This window comes from Bemisia tabaci, chromosome 4, assembly GCF_918797505.1.
Source record: "Bemisia tabaci chromosome 4, PGI_BMITA_v3".
NCBI lineage: Eukaryota > Metazoa > Arthropoda > Insecta > Hemiptera > Aleyrodidae > Bemisia > Bemisia tabaci.
In genome coordinates this window covers 34,917,692-34,935,704 of record NC_092796.1, presented here as the reverse complement: position 1 = coordinate 34,935,704, position 18,013 = coordinate 34,917,692, and the positions used below count along the sequence as shown (strand labels likewise).

The 18,013-nt window shown below is 39.8% G+C and overlaps 1 protein-coding gene across 2 annotated transcripts in view; it reads right to left on the bottom strand.

Moving 5' to 3' along the window:
- Tat (Tyrosine aminotransferase) overlaps positions 1 to 18,013 on the bottom strand; it is an 80,851-nt gene that overhangs the window by 15,709 nt on the left and 47,129 nt on the right. Inside the window, exon 2 of one of the 2 annotated variants that reach the window (XM_072299749.1) lies at positions 11,277 to 11,437. In XM_072299749.1, the coding sequence (XP_072155850.1) occupies positions 11,277 to 11,403 (127 nt within the window). In that variant the 5' untranslated portion in view covers positions 11,404 to 11,437. Of the gene's footprint in view, positions 1 to 11,276; positions 11,886 to 18,013 lie in introns of those variants that run through there. The other variant, XM_019053734.2, reaches the window with a different exon arrangement.

Below are 18,013 nucleotides of genomic sequence, written 5' to 3'. Positions count from 1 at the left end.
GCGAGATCCCTGAAAACCAGTTTGTGCGAACGGCCTTTTATCCGCCATTTGTCCCCTACAAAGTTGTCATCGTTCACCAACACGTGCTCAGTTATGTCATAGGTTTTTCTATTTTTAAAATGGTGCATGCGTGTGTGTCTGTGAGCGTAGCGACGAAAAGGCGCACGGAAAGGAGAAAAGTTGCAGCCTCCGCCGCACAGAGGATCAGGTCAATGAGAGAGGTCGGACAAAATTTGGAAACTTTATGAGCTCATAACTCCGTTTATACCAAACTTTGAGTTTTTAAAAATGGTTCCACTGGTTTCCTCGTGAAATTTTCTTCTAGAAACACCCCATAATATTTAAAATGAGACGAAATAAACATCAAAATTTGCAGTTTTAGTCAAAAATTCCGTGGCCGACCTTTCACATTGACTGGATCCACCGTGCGCCGGGCTCCGGGCAGCGATCGTGCCGGTCGGGCTGGCTCTTTGGCACTTTTCCAGCCGATCGTCTGATTTACATAGGCATTCCGAGAGACTCAAGAAATCAGGAATCCGTTTGGCAAAAAAGTCAACAACTGGCCTTGGGCGAGAAACATTTTCTTTTTTCAAAGTTAGTCTTCACCTACTTGGTACAGCAGACGTCTGAGCAGCTTCGCCAGTTGCCAAATTTGAACCGAAAAAAAGAAGGATCGCACCTGATCACGAGGATCCAGTTTCAGGTGGATCTTCAGTACTTTTGAGAACGATTGAATAGTCAATCAATCAATCAATAGATCATTTCTGGATTTTAAAATATCTTTGGAGAAACTTCCAAATGTCACATCACGTTGAGGTCTGTCAGCGGATCGATTACTGAAATTAATATACGAAGGATAAATGGAGCCATTCCATTGGTGGAAGCGGTGCAACCACCCGCTACCACAAATTGAATTAACATCAGAGACTAGAATTAGTTTAGCAACCACCGGTTTCAACCAATTAGGTCGCTAAAGTTGATATCAAGCAGTCATCACAATTCTTGCAAAACCGTGTAGAACGAGTTAAGTTGAGGCACGCGCCTTCAATCACCGTTGATACCAACCGGACTGCAGTGAATATGAAAATAGCCTCCACTACCTGTTGCGGGATGCACAGAATGAGGTCTATTCTATTACCTTTAGTCGGTGAAAATTCAATTCATGTTCATGAAAATGATAGAATTACCCATGGAATTTAGAATAGTACACCCTGTTCATATATTCGTTTTGGCTGTGTTTTATTTGAACTAAACTGAAAAAAGACCTGCTGTGGAAGTTTTTTTTCACAAGATTTTTCTATGAAGTTCAACAATCAGCCCACTAGATCAGGCAAAGCTACGGCTTTTCACTTCAGCACTATATACTGAACTTGAAGTGGACGGTATGTCTACGTCGGCAATATAATTATGCCATTAAGAGTCAAAGTCTTTTCTTTTTTCAGTGTATACCGAATATTCACTCTGAATGCTCAACCGCCACTTTTTTAAACCGATAACTCTCCTCTACTTTCCTTGATTTTTTTTTATTTCAAAATATTTAAAACTAATTACGACATCGATAACTGAAGTCGAAAAGTGCATATGTCCATTGCAACGTTTCAAAATCTCTGATCAAGTAGTGAGTTAAGTTTTACAATTAAAAAACAAAATCATTCTTTACGCATTTTCAAATCCTAACAGTATGGTCACATAAGAAGCATGATTTTTTATACGACGGCCGACCATTAGCTTTTCTACACTTTTTAAACATTCTAAAACTAGGCAGAATGCTTCAATTTTGAAAGTGCACCGTGCGGTATTCTTGCTGTCTCAAATTTCCGAAATACGAGATGCCTCTCACGCAAGATGGAACGTTGCATTGTACGGAGATCGAACTTTCAAAATAATCCGAATAGTTCGTCGCTGGCTGTCGGTAGCTGACCCGTAGCTAAGTAAGTTTAAATTACTCCATGGTTGAGGGGCTGTTTTGATCAATAAGATCCTACACTCCACCGCCGAATTTCGGGGAACTCGAGTTTAGGCCAAACGCAGTTCAGTAGACTATAACCGAAGATTTTTGACACGACGCACAGTGGATCGAGTCAATAGGAGAGGTCGGACAAAATTTGGAAACTTTAAACGCTTATAACTCCGTTTATACAAAACCTTGAAGTTCTAAAAGTGGTTCCATTGGTTTCCTCGTAAAATTTTCTACTGCTAGTACCCCTTGAACTTCAATATGTGACGAGATAAACAGCAAAATTCCCAGTATTAGTCAAGAATTTCATGTCCGACCTCTCTAATTAACTCGAGCTATTGTGCGACGCTGTAATAAACATGCTCAAATTAAAATGAGGTATAATTTTTAAGGAAATCGACGCAAAACGTCCAACATAAAATCCCATTTTCGAAATCCAAATTTTTTATAACAGTATCTGGTCTGGTGGCAAGGAGGTACGGTAAGGATAAACAAGGACGGAAAGGTAAAACATTGACCGGGTTCAAGTTCAAGAAAACGGAGGTAAATTCTCCAGTCCAAAACATGTGAATTGAGTAGAAATAGAGTTAAACATAACAGTCATATTCACATTGCGGTGTTTCAAAATCTCATCTCCTAAGTATTTTAATTTTTGGAAGGAACCTAACTAACATCCCCACTGGAAAATTGTTGCGATTTTTCCTGTCCTCATGAAGGTTATTTCCACAAAACATTAGCTACGTTTATGCGAGGCTCGAAACCGGGGTTTCACGAAACCCGAGTTTGTAATGCAAGTTTCCTCCGTCGGGTTTATGCGGGCGCTGTAACCCGACTTTCGCGGGAAATCAAACTTTCCGATTTTGGCGCTGTTTATGCGCATATTTTCGATTGAACTTGAATTTCATGTTGGCGCCATTTCACACTCTATTTCACAAGCTATACTTCATTTTTCCACTATGAATTGATTCAATAAATTATTAGGTATTACTCTTTTATCCTGTGTATGTTCAATTTTTCCACAATATATAAGCGGAGGCTTCATCTTCACTAGAAAAGCCTTTACTGACTTTATGAGCAACAGTTGGAAAAATGACAGTAGATGTTTAATCATTTTACGTTCATCTTTAAAATTGAATGAATACCTAATCTCAACAACCCTCCAAATCATGGTCGAGCTTATATTCTGAGTTCAGAAAAGTTGCCATAGGTAATTTTTAGTGATGTTAAAAATAATTTTGGCAGGCGCAGAAATTCATCATGTTGTTGATTGAGCTTCTAATGATCTTACAATAGGTAGATATAGGCATTGAAAGTGTAGGAGTGCTAATCCAGTAAAGCACCGCACCTTCACTCCATGCTGTCGTAAAGATTGTATGTCTGCCATTATTGTAGTGAAACAAATAAAGAATCAGGATATACTTATGGGAATTCCATCCTTCAAGATATGATCAAAATAAGCAGATATTGATAGGTTAACAATGTATCGCTGAAGCAGAAGCGTCTAAATCCTCTTGAGGCAACGGACGGTGACAATCTCAACAAACTGGTGACGCTTCACAAATTTTGAATTTCCACATTCCCAGAGACACGCGCTGAAATCCTGTTTCTCACCCCTCTTTCCGACTGCTCTCCGAGTCCATGAGTAAGACAGGAAGAAAATAGGCAAGCTACCTACCACTGTTTGCCTACCTATGTGTGTTTTTCTTAAACTTGATTTTCAAAGGTGACTCATGTAAGGAGCAACTGTCAAACAAGATTTCAGAACCTGCCATTGCATTTCACTAACCTAAGACACAAACCCAACCTTACCATTGATATTCTTTCGCTTAGACTGTATATTATTCTCCCACTGAGATTCGATATGAACTCAATTCAAAAATCCTTCTGAATTTAATTATTCAGGTAGATTGGAATCTGGAGCTCTCAGTCTATCTGTAAAGCGCATTTACTAACATTCACTGCTGTCACAAGATATTTTTGCACAGGCAGAGCCACTTTCCACAGTTGATGCATCTCTAACGCCAAAGCTCAATTATGACAAGTGGTTCAACGACCAAAAATTGTTACACGCCTCAATAAAAACCTTATTCTTATCTCAAATTGAAAATCTTGGATCACAGAGCACTCACCGAAGAATCTCCTTCCTTCTGCATCAGTATGAGAAGAGTGACGATACTTTGGAGCAATAACTTTGAACTAGTTTCAATAAATGATGGCTTCAGAATTTGAGTCATCATTTACAAGAGATTGGATCAAAGAAATAAGTCAGCAGGTCACGGTTGTGGCTGGAGTCACACTTCCAGTAGGACAATCAGGAAATACGTACACGGATAACACACAAATTCAAGAGCTATGCAGCTCTGATTGGATCAGATTTTAGATTTAATCGGTAGATTGAAATGAAAATATTCGGTGCACTACTTAAAGGGAAGCAGGGTGCCTTATCTTGAAATCCTAGGCAAATCGTGCGGAAGCAGTAAAAAAGTTCTCCGCAGATGATGAACTGGTGGGTAAGGCTATTACTCAATTGTAGCCTGTAAAGCTCTTTGCTTGCTTTGCTTCTGTAGTCATAAAATGTTGATTAGAGTTGCAAGAATAATCTGAAAAAGCAGTAATAAGCCTGGATTCCATCTGACACTAAACACCTTCACTAGAAAATAACGTCCTACGTTTAGCTAAATAAGGATAAGTAAGCCACATATAACTGAAGGAATCACGTAAAAGTGCTTAAGCAACAATTATAGTAAAATTATGATTGTAAAAAATGTTGAATAATGGCAAAATTAAAGCTAAATCGTGGGATAAGCACCAGTTGTTTACGAACGGTATGATAATAAATCCGCCATATTGCCGATCGCGCACCTGAAAATCGCATTTGAAGTCGAATTTCAACTAATTTCAACCTCCGGTTCGTTTATGCGGAGTGCGAAAACCTAGTCTTTAGTGTAAAATAAGGTTTCAAACACAAATTTCGGAAACCTACATTTCGTTAGTTCCGTATCGTTTATGCCGTGATTTGAACCTAGGTTTCAAACTCAGGTTTCGATTGAAGTTAGGTTAAGAGGCTCGCATAAACATAGCTACTAAGCGAAAATGTTAGTTCGTTCCCTTCCAAAAATTTGACTTATGTAACAATGTAGAAGTGGTTGTTTTGCTAAACGCTATCTATGGTGGTACTCTACTTTTGAGTCTAAAACTGCCACACGGCGAACTGTTTTCATGATTTACAGAGTTGGGCATAGGTAACTATCATTTTTCTATAATCCTCATTTTTACAGTGCTGATAAGTATCTGATGGCTCAACCTTTTAGCACGGATTACAAATTCAGTTAGCATTCAAATAAGATATATTTTAAAACGGCATACAATTACTACTCCCAGAGTGGCATTAAACGTAAGGAAGAAATGAAAGATTTGAAATTTCAGTGAAATATTACATGAAAACTCACAAGGCTGTGAAATATTTCAAGAAATTTCACAGGAATGTAAAATATTTCAAGAAATTTCGCAGGGCTGTGAAATATTTCAAGAAATTTCACAGGGCTGTGAAAAATGTCAAGCTTCATTTGTACCAGAAAGCACAACCTTGCTCGGCCAATTCTCTATCGTATTAGTAAACTTTAGTCAGTAACTTGAAAAATAATATATATTTTCAATTGTTGCCCAAGAGTTCGGTTTCCGTCGTCTCATTTCTGGAAATGTCGCGTTTTGGTGGTAAAAAAGCCGCGCTGGGTAAACGAATAAACGCATAACCAAAGCATAGATAATAGGTGCTTTACTGTACTTTGAAACCTAGGTTTAGAAACCACAAAGTTTTTTTCTCCGAGCCGCGAAGAGAATCGGTGTTTAATACTGTCACACGGATGGCTGAAACAACAAAAGCCTGGGGTGAAAAAAAGAACACTTGCTGGTGAGCGGTGTCGGTGGAAAAGCACCACGGTCTCCGCAGCTCATTACGGTGAACGATGACTGTGTCGAGGTTGATTTATTGCAACCTTTCACAGCCTCTCAAAGGCGCCAAAAGCGGTGGCGTGGTGTGAATGATCGATTATCGATATTTCTCCATTTGAAGCTATGGTAAAGAATCGATTATCAAGGTGTTCGCTGCGAATACCCTGCTTATCGATCCTTTTCCATAGGGTTGAATGACAGATCTATCGATATATCGCAAAGCACGCCACGCCACTGGCCAAAAGGAACTCGACGTAACGCTCAACGGACCGCTTATCGTTAATGAACATTTTTCTCCGCTCGCTTAAGCCAGTGGTTACCTCTACGACATTGGCGAGGCGTGAGTGATCGATTAATCGAGATTTCCTCATCTGAAGCTATGGTAAAGAATCGATTGCTAAAGTGTTCGTAGCGAACACCCTCTTCGTCGATTCTTCTCCGTAGGTTTAAATGACAGATCAATCGATACATCGCAAAGCTCATCACGCCACTGCTACACGACAGTAGGGCTTTGCCAAAAGAGTGATGAGAATAATCTGATATCGATGGCTGAATTTTGAAACTAAGTATGTCGCTTTGCAGCGCTAAAGACGTCTCATCATACTTCATTTTTTGACGAGAGAGCTCCTTAGCAGAATTTCTTGATAATTTCCATGATTCCTGTGGCGTGGCGTGCTTTGCGATGGAAAATTTCAACCCTAGTTGAAATTACGACTCATAGAAGATACACTTTAAAACTTGTAGTTCTGAGGAAGAGTCATCCACAGACTCTCTCTTCGTCGTTCAGGGGTCAGGATTTTCAAACCGCCCACAGAAATGAAATTGGCCCGTTCTCCCGAAACTTAAAAATTTAAAAAAACCTACTTCAATCTATTATTTAGGACCCTTTATAGAGTGAGTCGAGACATATCAAGACCCGATTACATATCATTTTCGTAAAGATTACGTTCCCTCCAGAGCAACTCCAAAAACTTAAAAATTGGAGATATATACATCAAAATTTGCGGTTTTAATCAAAAATTTCATGTCCGACCTCTCTACTTGACTCGATCCGCTGTGCGGCGTGTCAGAGGCATGTCGCCACATGTCACTTTTTCCCCTGGCAGAAAATTTCCAGGTTCCCTATAACTAAGGCCGAGGGTGGTGAACTGTCCTCGGTTCTACACCACTTTACATATCGCATTGATATACATTGTAGGGTTCGATTAGGCGAGAAACTCGTAGTTCACGGGCCGGGCTGGTGGATTGGGTCCGTCGTTGATCCGGTGGCTCAATTAAGAGAGCGTGTTATCGCGCCGGAGGCTCCGAAATTCGTTTTTTGCCTCTAATAACCTCGCGTCGTCGTCGTCGTGTCCGACCCTTGTCTGCAGCTTTTTGTCGATGGAATGTCGTATGACTCACGCGACCAGCACGTGTTGCTCGCTCTGATTTACGCTCCCACACCGGGAACATCCATCTCTCTCCGTTGGACAGCCGTGTCGCCCAAAAAACCGAAAATCTTGGATCGACTGAGGTACCCACGTGGGGAGAGGATGGTAGGCTGGCCATGCCAGCGGGCTGGTCCTTTATAGGCAAAGAGATAGACTAAGTGATAGACAAAGTAGTAGTCGGAGCAGTTGACAAAGCCATAGACAAAGGTATAGACAAAGTAGTAGACGGAGCAGTAGACAAAGCGATAGGCAAAGCTATAGACAAAGCGATCGATGAAGCCGCACTGCCCTATATGGAAGTGCAAAACTGAGGGAAGTCCGTGATTTCTCTACCTTGGAGGGTGGAGAGGTCATGGGGGAATGTTAGATATTTTTAAGGGGATACATAGACCTAAACTTTACAGATTCATTGGAGGGGGAGGCTGAGAGTGAAGAGTTCAATTTTTAGCATTAGGTACACTGGTACATATACCAAGCGGGTGTCCTATGACTCGGATAGCACTCTAACGCTTAAAAGCTACGCCTCGCCTAAGATAGAAGTGAATAAAATGAAATTCCATGTAACGAACAAAATTGGTTCATCAGTCAACACTTGAACTGGCCCTTGGAGCCCCCTAGACTTCTTAATAATCCGGAAAGTTCTTAAAGTGCAGGGATCGAAGAGGAGAATTTGTAAGGATCCGACATTAAACGAAATTCGAGGCTCACTAAAAAAACGTTGTCTAAATCAACTCTAACAATCAATTTTAAAACGAAGCGGGTTTTGTAATGACACTGTCGATACTGGTATGGTCTGAGGTTCAGAGTTGAAATTATAAGGAGTGCTCTTGCCGGAATGAAAACCCGACTGGTAAATATATCTACCTTGCTAAGAAGGAACATCGCAGGCGAATTTGAAAAACACCAACTTTCTTCAGACAAAACATTTATTTTGAGGAAAAAGTTATGCATATTTATCCCTGGGATTTTGAAATTTGATGGATGGAATCGTGGATAAAATTGTCTACAAATTTCAGAGGAAAGGAGTCAAAAGATTTCCTAAAAATTCGAATTTTATCGAGGGAAATTAGGCGACCTCCGCGTTCCTATACGTTGTTTTATTTTTGTCTACGGTACCTCCACGAAGTAGGAGCAAGCGCCGGAACCCAACGGATTTCAATTAATCTTCCCGCGAATCGGCGTGACATTCCAGAGAGCACAAAAACATTTGTTTCGAAATCATAAAAACCATTAGTAGCAAGGGATGGAGCCCCCCTCCCCACGGCCACCCCCGTTTCATCCCTCTCCTTGCTGACTGCGGCAAACTCGGCGTGTTTAAATTCTTGTTACGAATGTTCAGTTATGATGTCATCGGTTTGCGTGCTCTACACCCCTTCTCGCACCCTGGGTTAACCCAACCCTTCGCTCCGCCGTTTCGGCGTTGAGAGCTTTTTGCACGGATGTGAAAATTTAAAAATTGTGGTTCCCTGAAAATATCAGGTACGAACTCGTAAGTATCAAGTCCATACTGCTCGTTTTCAATCTTGTGCTCATGTATGTAATTCAGAAAATTTGAAAAAAAAAAAAAAAAAAAAAAGCCCATGGCTATGTCTCTATTCGTTTTTCAAAAAACTTTTTTCTGATGGTCTTCAGTTAATAGACATTTTTCTTTCATAATGGGTTTCTATGAATGAAAAAGCAGAATATTAATAGTTACTGCGTATATTCCTCATTGAACATGATCCCCAGGAAATTTAATAGGTATTGATATCATGATATATGTAGTTTTTATCATGTCCTTTCAGCAACGCATGTACTGTGATCGACACATGTATTCTTATCGATACATAAAACCATTTTTGTATAAATAGCGGATTTCGAGCATCCACCATATTTTTACGAACACGTTTTTTTGCGGGCGTCGTTGCCAAGCCGTTAATTACCAAGTGGTGAAACCTTTTTCGAAACCGTACGGAAATGAAAATTTCACAAACATGTGCGGAAATGAAAAGTAGAAAAGTGCGCGGATGGAAATTCTCCTGTGCGTCAGGGCATCTTACAGGGTCGTGAATGACCAGTGCACCCATGGTGTCGTTTATAAGCGTGTAATTATTAGTAGGCTAGGGCATTTTATCAGAAATGAGGGACTAGGTATATAACTAGCTCAAAAAAATGGGAGAAACAAACTCTCCAACAAACTTACAAGGTTCTCTGTCAAAAATTGTTACATTAGTGACATTTTTCAAGTACTTTCCTACCTCTTAAATCCAATAGTGTTACACTCAAAGAAACCAGAGGCACTTAACGAGTCAAAACAGAGGTGTACACTGTGCAATGAAAAGAAAGAGCCTGTGGTGCATGATTTCGTAATCACGCGTCGAAGTAGACGGGCCCTCAGCCAAGTTTGCGTGTTTCTTGTCACGAAATCGATTTAAAATTTTGCGTAGAACATAATTTATAAACGAGAGGTTAAAGATACAACGCGCAACCCAGATATTACAACGTTCAATTTCAAAAGTCATTTAATGTAAAACGTTCAAAAAGTTAATATAACCTTTTTCGTTATTTTCCAACAGGGGTTTTGCTCCCAATTCTGACCGGAAATGTACAGGAAGCAAAATTGACTTGAAGGGGTAACAGAGGATACTCGCATTTATATTTCGCCTTCAATTTTCAAAGTAGGCCAAAGAACATCCATCGTGCAGCAATAATTATCTATTCGAAGACGTATACCTTGAGTCGAATGTATCGAACGATTTCATACATATTAGTGTCAGTAAAGGACATAAAGTTATCTGTGATCCAAAAAAACTTTGTTCCTTGAACATGGCAGATCAGCAATTATTCAGATAACTATTTCTCGAAAGCACGTGGTGTTTGATTCCAAACCTCAAAACGCTTCAACTTTGACTAGGTTCGTCACTTTGGGGCGAATTTTTGGGGCTTATTTTGACGTATTTTTCCCGGTTTCACCGTCGCACAGTGGATCGAGTCAATTAGAGATGCTGGACATGGAATTTTTGACTAAAACTGAAAATTTTTATGTATATTTCGTCACATTTTAAATTTCAAGGAATGCTTCTGGAAGAAAATTTTATGAGGAAACCAATGAAACCACTTTAAGAACCTCAAAATTTTGTTTAAACGGAGTTATAAGCTTTTAAAGTTTCAATATTTTGTATGACTTATACTATTGACCCGATCCACTGTGCGTCGGTATGGGGTTCCCTAATGGAAAGAGCTGTTTGAAGCTGTTGATCGACTATGGATACGACTCTAATACGAGCAGGACTGCAACCTACCTAAGGTACAAGTGATGCTGTTTGACCTAATCTCTCCAAGCATGAGCTTTGAAACGCTCTTTCCACTAATGCTTATAACCCCCAAAGTCAGTGATATATCGATGGCCAAGGTGCGAAACCACGTACCTATCTCCGTTTGCAACATTGCAGACTCCCTGTCATATTTAACTTCTTCTGATGAACGTAATTTCTTGAAAACTTTCTTGATTTTTCTTGCATGTTTGCAAAATATTCCGTCTGAATTTCAAGCTATACAGTTACCAAGTTTTTTTGGTAAAAAATAAAATAGGATTTGGCATTTTGAAACACCGCAATGGAGATGCGTGGTTCTGATTTTTGGCTATCGATATGATGACATTTCTCGCCGGAACAAGTCGAGTACTGCCGTGCTAAGGAAGAACGCCAAGCGAACATTCGAGAGTTATCAAGTTTCCTTCCATGAAATGTTTATTTTTGAGGAAAGTTATGAATATTTTTCCTTGAAACTTTCAGAAATTTTAAGTGACATTACATACAAAATTATCTTTAAAAAATTATTGGAAAATATTCATTAAATTTACCAGAAAATTCGTGTTTTATCAAAGGAAATTTGGCAACGCCTGAGGGTTCATACGGCGTTTTTCCCTAGCACGGCGGAGTAGAGCCAGGGTCACTTACCGAGCGAGAGCGGGATGAACTCCTTGCTGGGATTCGGTTCGATTTTCAGGTTGTCGACGATGTCCCGAATCGGGTTGAAGGTGCTTCGAGCGATCAATGACGGTTTAACGCTCCATTTGTCAGGCATTGCCACATACACGCACTTCGAGGACTACCGCGCGCTGTACAAGAAACAAAAATCAGGAATTTATTATAAAATTGTTCTCGGAACTAGCCCCGAACGGAGGGCAGATTCGGACGGAATGTCACGCACGCCTTACAAGGAAGAAAGACTAGGGATTTTCGATGAAGATCTCGCGAAAGCGATTGCGGAATTACTCCCAGTAGATTCTGGAGAGACTCACGCACGCCCTACAAGAAAAAAAATCATCAAGTATAAGAAAGTTTTCAAGGAAGCATTCCCGAATTGAAGGCGTATTTTAAAGAACGATTCACCATCAGGTTTCGATATCGCCACGCAGGCATGTGTCGGAAACTCGGTGGAAAAAGGGGAGTGAACTTGAGGTGAAAGAAGCACTGTTGGTAGACTGACTGTCCAGTGGTCTGTGAGAGCGGGCGGACCATTAACAGCTAAATACCTGACGACGGGTGCCGCAGTTGTTTTCTGTCGCCGGATCCTGCGACGACACAGCTCGCAGCCTCACGATGACCGCCGGTCATCCAACGTGGATCATTGCCAATCGATTTTTTCCCAATTGAAGCTATGATAAAGAATCGATTCTCGAGGTATTCTGTGAGAATCGATCCTTTTCTATAGTTTTCAATGGGGGACTAATCGATTCATCGCGTTGAATGGCCGGACAGGCAGCCTGTTGGCATTGACGGGCGCCTCCGATTGTTGTTATCGGTCCAGTTGGTGCGGAGAAAAAAATCTCGGTTTCATATCGGTAAACAGTGTATTCGCGGGTGTAAACAGGCAAACACGAAAAAAATATGCAGGAATTATAAAAAAGGGAGAAAAAACTACACTGACGGAGAAAAAGTGCGGCGATACCAACCGTAAGTACGGTGTTGAATATTAGCTGCACTATTCGGTTCATGGTGAAACTGTACTATCGGTTCTAGGTAATTCGTAGAGGCGAGCTTCTTCCATACTTCGGTTTGGTTTTAAATTTCAGTTTCATGAACTGAAGATAGGATCCCCGGTACCCAGTATAACGATACATGAACCGAAGTACGGCTGGTGTGCAATACTATACTTACGGTTTATCTTCATGAACTTTTTTCTCAAACTAAAGCGAAATAAGGGGCCGTTCATTACTTTTGTAACGAATTGGAGGGATGAGAAAAGAGGTACGATCAAGGGAATGGATACGTGACGGTAACGAGAAAGGAGGTCCAGCACTGCCTGAGGTTTACGCAAAAACCTGCAAAATAATGCTCGTTTATTTTTGGAGTTTTTTCTAGTAGTTATGGCTGAAATTTCAACCTCCACGGGAAAAGATACCTCAATCCATGGAGATCAGACAAAAAAAGCGGCCCAGAAGTGTTAAATAAAACAAAGAGTACGGCAACTGGACTACATTTTCCAATTAGGAACTACATTTTCTGGTTCATCCGTAAAAACACATGAGCTTATATACATAGGGAAACTAATGGTACATACATATGTTCTTTTTACACTGAGGCAGAAATTTTAGTTCCCAATCGCAAACTGAAGTCCAATTTAAAGTGCCCTTTCCAAAAAACGCAGTTTCAAGAGAAAACTTAAAATTTTCATCTGTCATGTTCTGGATACGAAATTGTCGCATCATGATACAACTTTACACCCGCACTAGCTCTATTGGCGCATCTCCAGGGAAATAGAGGGATGGTTTTCGGTTCCCCCAAACTCGTTGAAAATCGTTCATCTGGACATTTTGCCTCCCTGTACGAAGGTGTCTTTTCTCGTAAATGTTCAAAATCATATGTATGTCACATACGTTAAGTATATGTATTTTATGGATCAACATTAGTAACCATTCATCGTGTGCTGTGCGATTGAATAATTTGTCTAATAAACAGTAGGTTGAAATTTATCTCGGCTGATTTCTGGGTATACTGCTCACCGTACTGAAAAAAAACTTCGTCCGTGGAATAGAAATAAACGGTACCGTTCGCATTCAGGGGTCAGAGGCCGAAAGTTCTAGGCGTAGAACACGGCTCCAGTACCCGGAACTTTCGGCCTGTGAGCCCGGAATGGACGTTATGTCTACATAGCCGCCCGTAACTTTTTTTCAGTGCAGAAAAAAAGAAGAAAAATTTGAAGTACAACTTCAACTTTTGTCGAAGAAAAAGTTAATAGCACTACTTCGCTCGTGATAAATCTAAATTCTTTCCGCTAAAATTGGTCTTTGAACCAAAGGATCGTTTCCCAGTGTGGAGTTGGAAATTTGAAAATTGATTCCCCTTGCAGGATCCGTACACGAGAAAGCATTACTGCGTGGCTCCAAGACTAGGCGTGAAACATTTTCGATGTTTAAAGAGAACAATCTGTGAAGGTGAATGGAAGGGATTGGAGGCCAAGGCGTAAAGTGCAGTTTTTGAAAATAATGGAGGTATTAATAATTTCAGGTAAAACATGTCATATTACATATTCTATGAGAAATTCGGTCCCAAATACCAATTTTTAAACATCTAAAAGTCAGTTTAAACTTTCTTTCAGCCACCAGGATCCATGAAATTTCGAAACTTCAAAAACGAATTTCTCGAAATAGCAAAACCTGCACTTGTGCGCCTGTTCTTCAAGGCACCCGATGCAGATAATTAGAAATTTATCGCGTGGATTTTTCGGGACCAAGTTGAACAGCCGATCACTACATCAATACGAACGATTGGTTCAAATAAATACACGAAAATTGTTTTGCTCTCACGATTGACTCATCGCTGTCGCATCTTCGACCGTCTCTCTCGTGCAGTTAATTGTTTCGAGTCGGTGCGGGTGGAAAATTCCTCTTTCATCTTTTTTACAACCCCTACGGATGAAACATTACCCTCTCTCCTCTTGCCGCGCCCTTCCTGGCGGTAAAAAGGGGTGGAGGTGAGAGGTTTTACATAGCGGGGAAGCATGCAGGGTGCAAAAATAATGGTCCAATTTGCACCACGTTGTCAAATTGCATTACGTCGTGCAAGAGAGAGCGTCTTCTGGGACTAGATTTCCATGAATTTCAAAAAGAGTGGTTACGTGCTAAGGAATCCAATTTTTACTTGGCGCGCGTCCTTATCTTCGCTTATTTTGTCTATTTCTTACCACTTTTTCCCTAACATTTATGATAAGAAAATGAATCCGAGCAATGGACCACAAGACTACACGAGAAAAAAAAAAGTTGACTACAGTAACATTCCAGTTGTTAAAAATTTGCGTGACAACTCTTAAATGTTGATATGAACGCTGTGGTTGTTAATTCAACGTAGCTAGAATGTTACTTGAACAACCGGAATGTTCAAAGCAAAAGGTGTTACAAAAATTAAAAGGTATTTCTCAGATTTTTAACATCCAGGATGTTATTTTAGCAACTTTTTTCTCGTGATAAACAAGGAGCGAGTTTAAGTATCCTGAATTCCTGATACATATGATCACTTCAAAATCTCACGTAGAACCCAACTCGCGCGACGATAATTACTGAAATTAACCCCTTGTAAAGATATTTAACATTTTTTGTCGCGTAGATTCTAACTTTCCCTCTCATAAAATAACAAAAGTTCACGTGAGTCAAATCGCGTTTTAAACGTTACTGTAACAGTCTCTGCAGTATAAAAATGTGGAAACTTCAGTTTTGGTGCTCCGGCTCAGCTGTTGCACATTATTATCACTTCAAAAAAAAAAAAAAAAAAAAAAAAAAAAAAAAAAAAAAAAAAAAAAAAACACAAAGCAGGGAGGAACATTGCTCGATTAAGAGGCCTACTGAAACCGTGGCAGGGCGCGATTTCATTCAAATAGACCTCTTTTTTATGAGCGGGGAATTCAAAATTCCTCAAACTGATGGGAACTAACAACCATAATATCTTAGCTGAGAGTTGATTCGGTAATTTGTGTTGCTCGAATCGTAGTCTTCATGAAGATATGGCCAGGGGACTTACGTATGAGAATGCTGAAATCCGCAGTTTGTCTAGTGGTCCATTGTGAATGAGTATGATAAAGGAGAGACGCTAACACCTCAAAGCACGTAAACGGTGCCGTTTTCGATACTAGTTCAATGTATCGATAAGTTCAAAACATTAAAACATAACCGCAAACATTTTTAGGATTACATTTAGAATAGCCGAAAAAGAGGAAATTTCAAGCAATTTCGCTTTTCATTGCAATGAAGTACACATAAGGATCAACGATCAACCGCAAAAACCCGTTTCCAAAGATTACTCGATTGATTTTGGAGGCTTGTGTACATGTTGAACCGATCGATATCGATACAATCGCAGCAATAGAAGTCTGTTTGATGAATCGAATATACGATCCACAGGGAGAGAGTGCCCTTCGAAATATTAAGCTAAATATTGCAATCAGGAATTATTTATTCGATTCCAACCGTAAACTCACCTATGTATACATGGAACTTAATGACAGAAACGTTCTTTCTGAGATGAGCGACAACCTCAGTAAATCCTCAATGTTCCATACAAACGAAAACTCAACCCTTACAACTAAGGTTTTTTCCTTCTGGCATCCTGTTTTTTTAACAGCTAGGTTTCAGGAATGTCTCCAGGGATCCCACGCTTCAGTTATCAGAATTCCCCCCCCCCCCCCAACGTAAATTTTTTCTCGTTGTGAAGAGGGATAATAGTGGCTGATTTTCGAGCAATCGTCGGTTTTAAACGCTGTCTCGCATTGGGATTTCGGTCTCTACCGGTTGAATTACACAGCGTGAACACAGAGGAGTTTTTTTCTCGTGTCCACGGCACTTGGCAACGGACCCACAATCCAGCTTTCTCCCTGGGTGAAATAAAGTTCGCACCGACACGCTCCGAGTTGCCAGCCCTCGCACTCATCCTGACCTGCAAAAATGTTCGCCAAACACGTGCAATAAACCGGAAAGGAAAGAGGAACGGAGAAAGGAAATGAAACAAGGAAAGCATGGTTGAATTGCCGAATATACACGATCGTTCGGAGACAGTACAATGTAAAAAATTATAATTCTATTCCTACTGACGTAGGTATCTATCCTACGAATAGATTGCGTTAAATTTGGCTAAACTTCGGGGTCGAATTCGATTATTTTTTATTTATTTATTTGCATCAGATGGATTCATGACTCCAAAATTACTTTAGTTGACCCTGAATTACTTGAATCGTCTTTCAGTTGGGGTCTCATTGACTCGACTTAGGTTTAACACGAAGGTAGAATATTGTGTGTTTTTACAGGATAGATGAACCGCACATTTGCAATAAGGAACTACTATTTCTGGCTCATTTTAGAAACCAATGTGCCATAGGTTTCCCTCTGCAGGAAGGTGCTTTTATGGAAAAGCCAGGAAAGTGGTTCCTTATTGCAAAATGTAATCCAGATATACTTCATGTGGTCGCTGGCACGAGTCCAGGAGTTGCGATCCATTGTTAACTTTCATGGATTTACAAGGAAATCGATGGTGAAAGTTGCAAGACACGTATCTGGATTGAAAAATTCCAAAATCTCTGATTCCTTTACACACTTCTCACATTGAAAAAAAAAATAAAATAATAATAATAATAAATAAAATCCTGTGAGATAAAGATAAACTAAAAAAAAAACTAATGAGCATTATTTCTCAAAGATTCCATAGGATATTCTTCTATGAATAAATTCTTCCTTAGAAAAACAGTATTCATACCAAAAAATGTGTTCTTTGGTTCTTATTTGAGAAATGAAGCATGAAAAAGAAATCTGCATCCTCAATTCCTTAACAATCGAGGTGGGCGTGAAATCAAAATATAATGGTGATAGAAAACATATAGAAAAAAGAATATGGTAGTGAGATGAAGGGGTTCAATTTCACCTGACAAGAATTTATTGGTTGAAATCGACTCCGCATCATATACCACCACTACATTCAAAATTTCAGAGGGAATATAACAATCTTTCGTCAAATTATAATTATTTTTGGCGGTGAGCAATGCAAAATTAACCTCTACAGGCAGTGAAACCGTCCTCTGAGCACATGCGAACTTTTAATCTATTTTTATAGGAAGCACCTAACTTTGGTCTCTGTGCAAAACGTCGTATGACTTGTATTAGACCTTTCAAAAATATTCTCTGTTTATGTTAAACACTATCATTTTGAACGACATGAAACAAAAAGGGGCATTTTGAATCATTACAAATAAGAGGTTTTGCAGTTTCACTAGTCAAAATGGCATGCGCAGCAGGTTCATAGAATAGCGCATTTCTGAGACCGAAGAGCACGCAAAAAATTGCGCTTTTGAGCACCCACTTTCTCTCAGGCCCTCTCAGATGCACTGATCATGAGTTGTTTATTTAAAAGTGACTTGACAACGGATTGCATTTCGTAAATTGAAGGAACTGAACCTTCGGGCGAATCATAAAACCAAATGTTTAAACATGGCTCCAGTCTAGCGCCGAAGAATAAGACCCGGAGAGGTAAAAAAACAGACGAATAAGAAAATAAGGCATCACAATGGCGAAACTGTAACTTGTAACTTGTCCGTGCAAATTTTGACAAAAGTTTTAATGGATTCATTTGAAACACGAATTCGTTGAGTTACTGTATTTTATATTCTGTTGAGCAAAAAAGATGAGAGAATTCTCTTACAGCTCGTGGAAGTA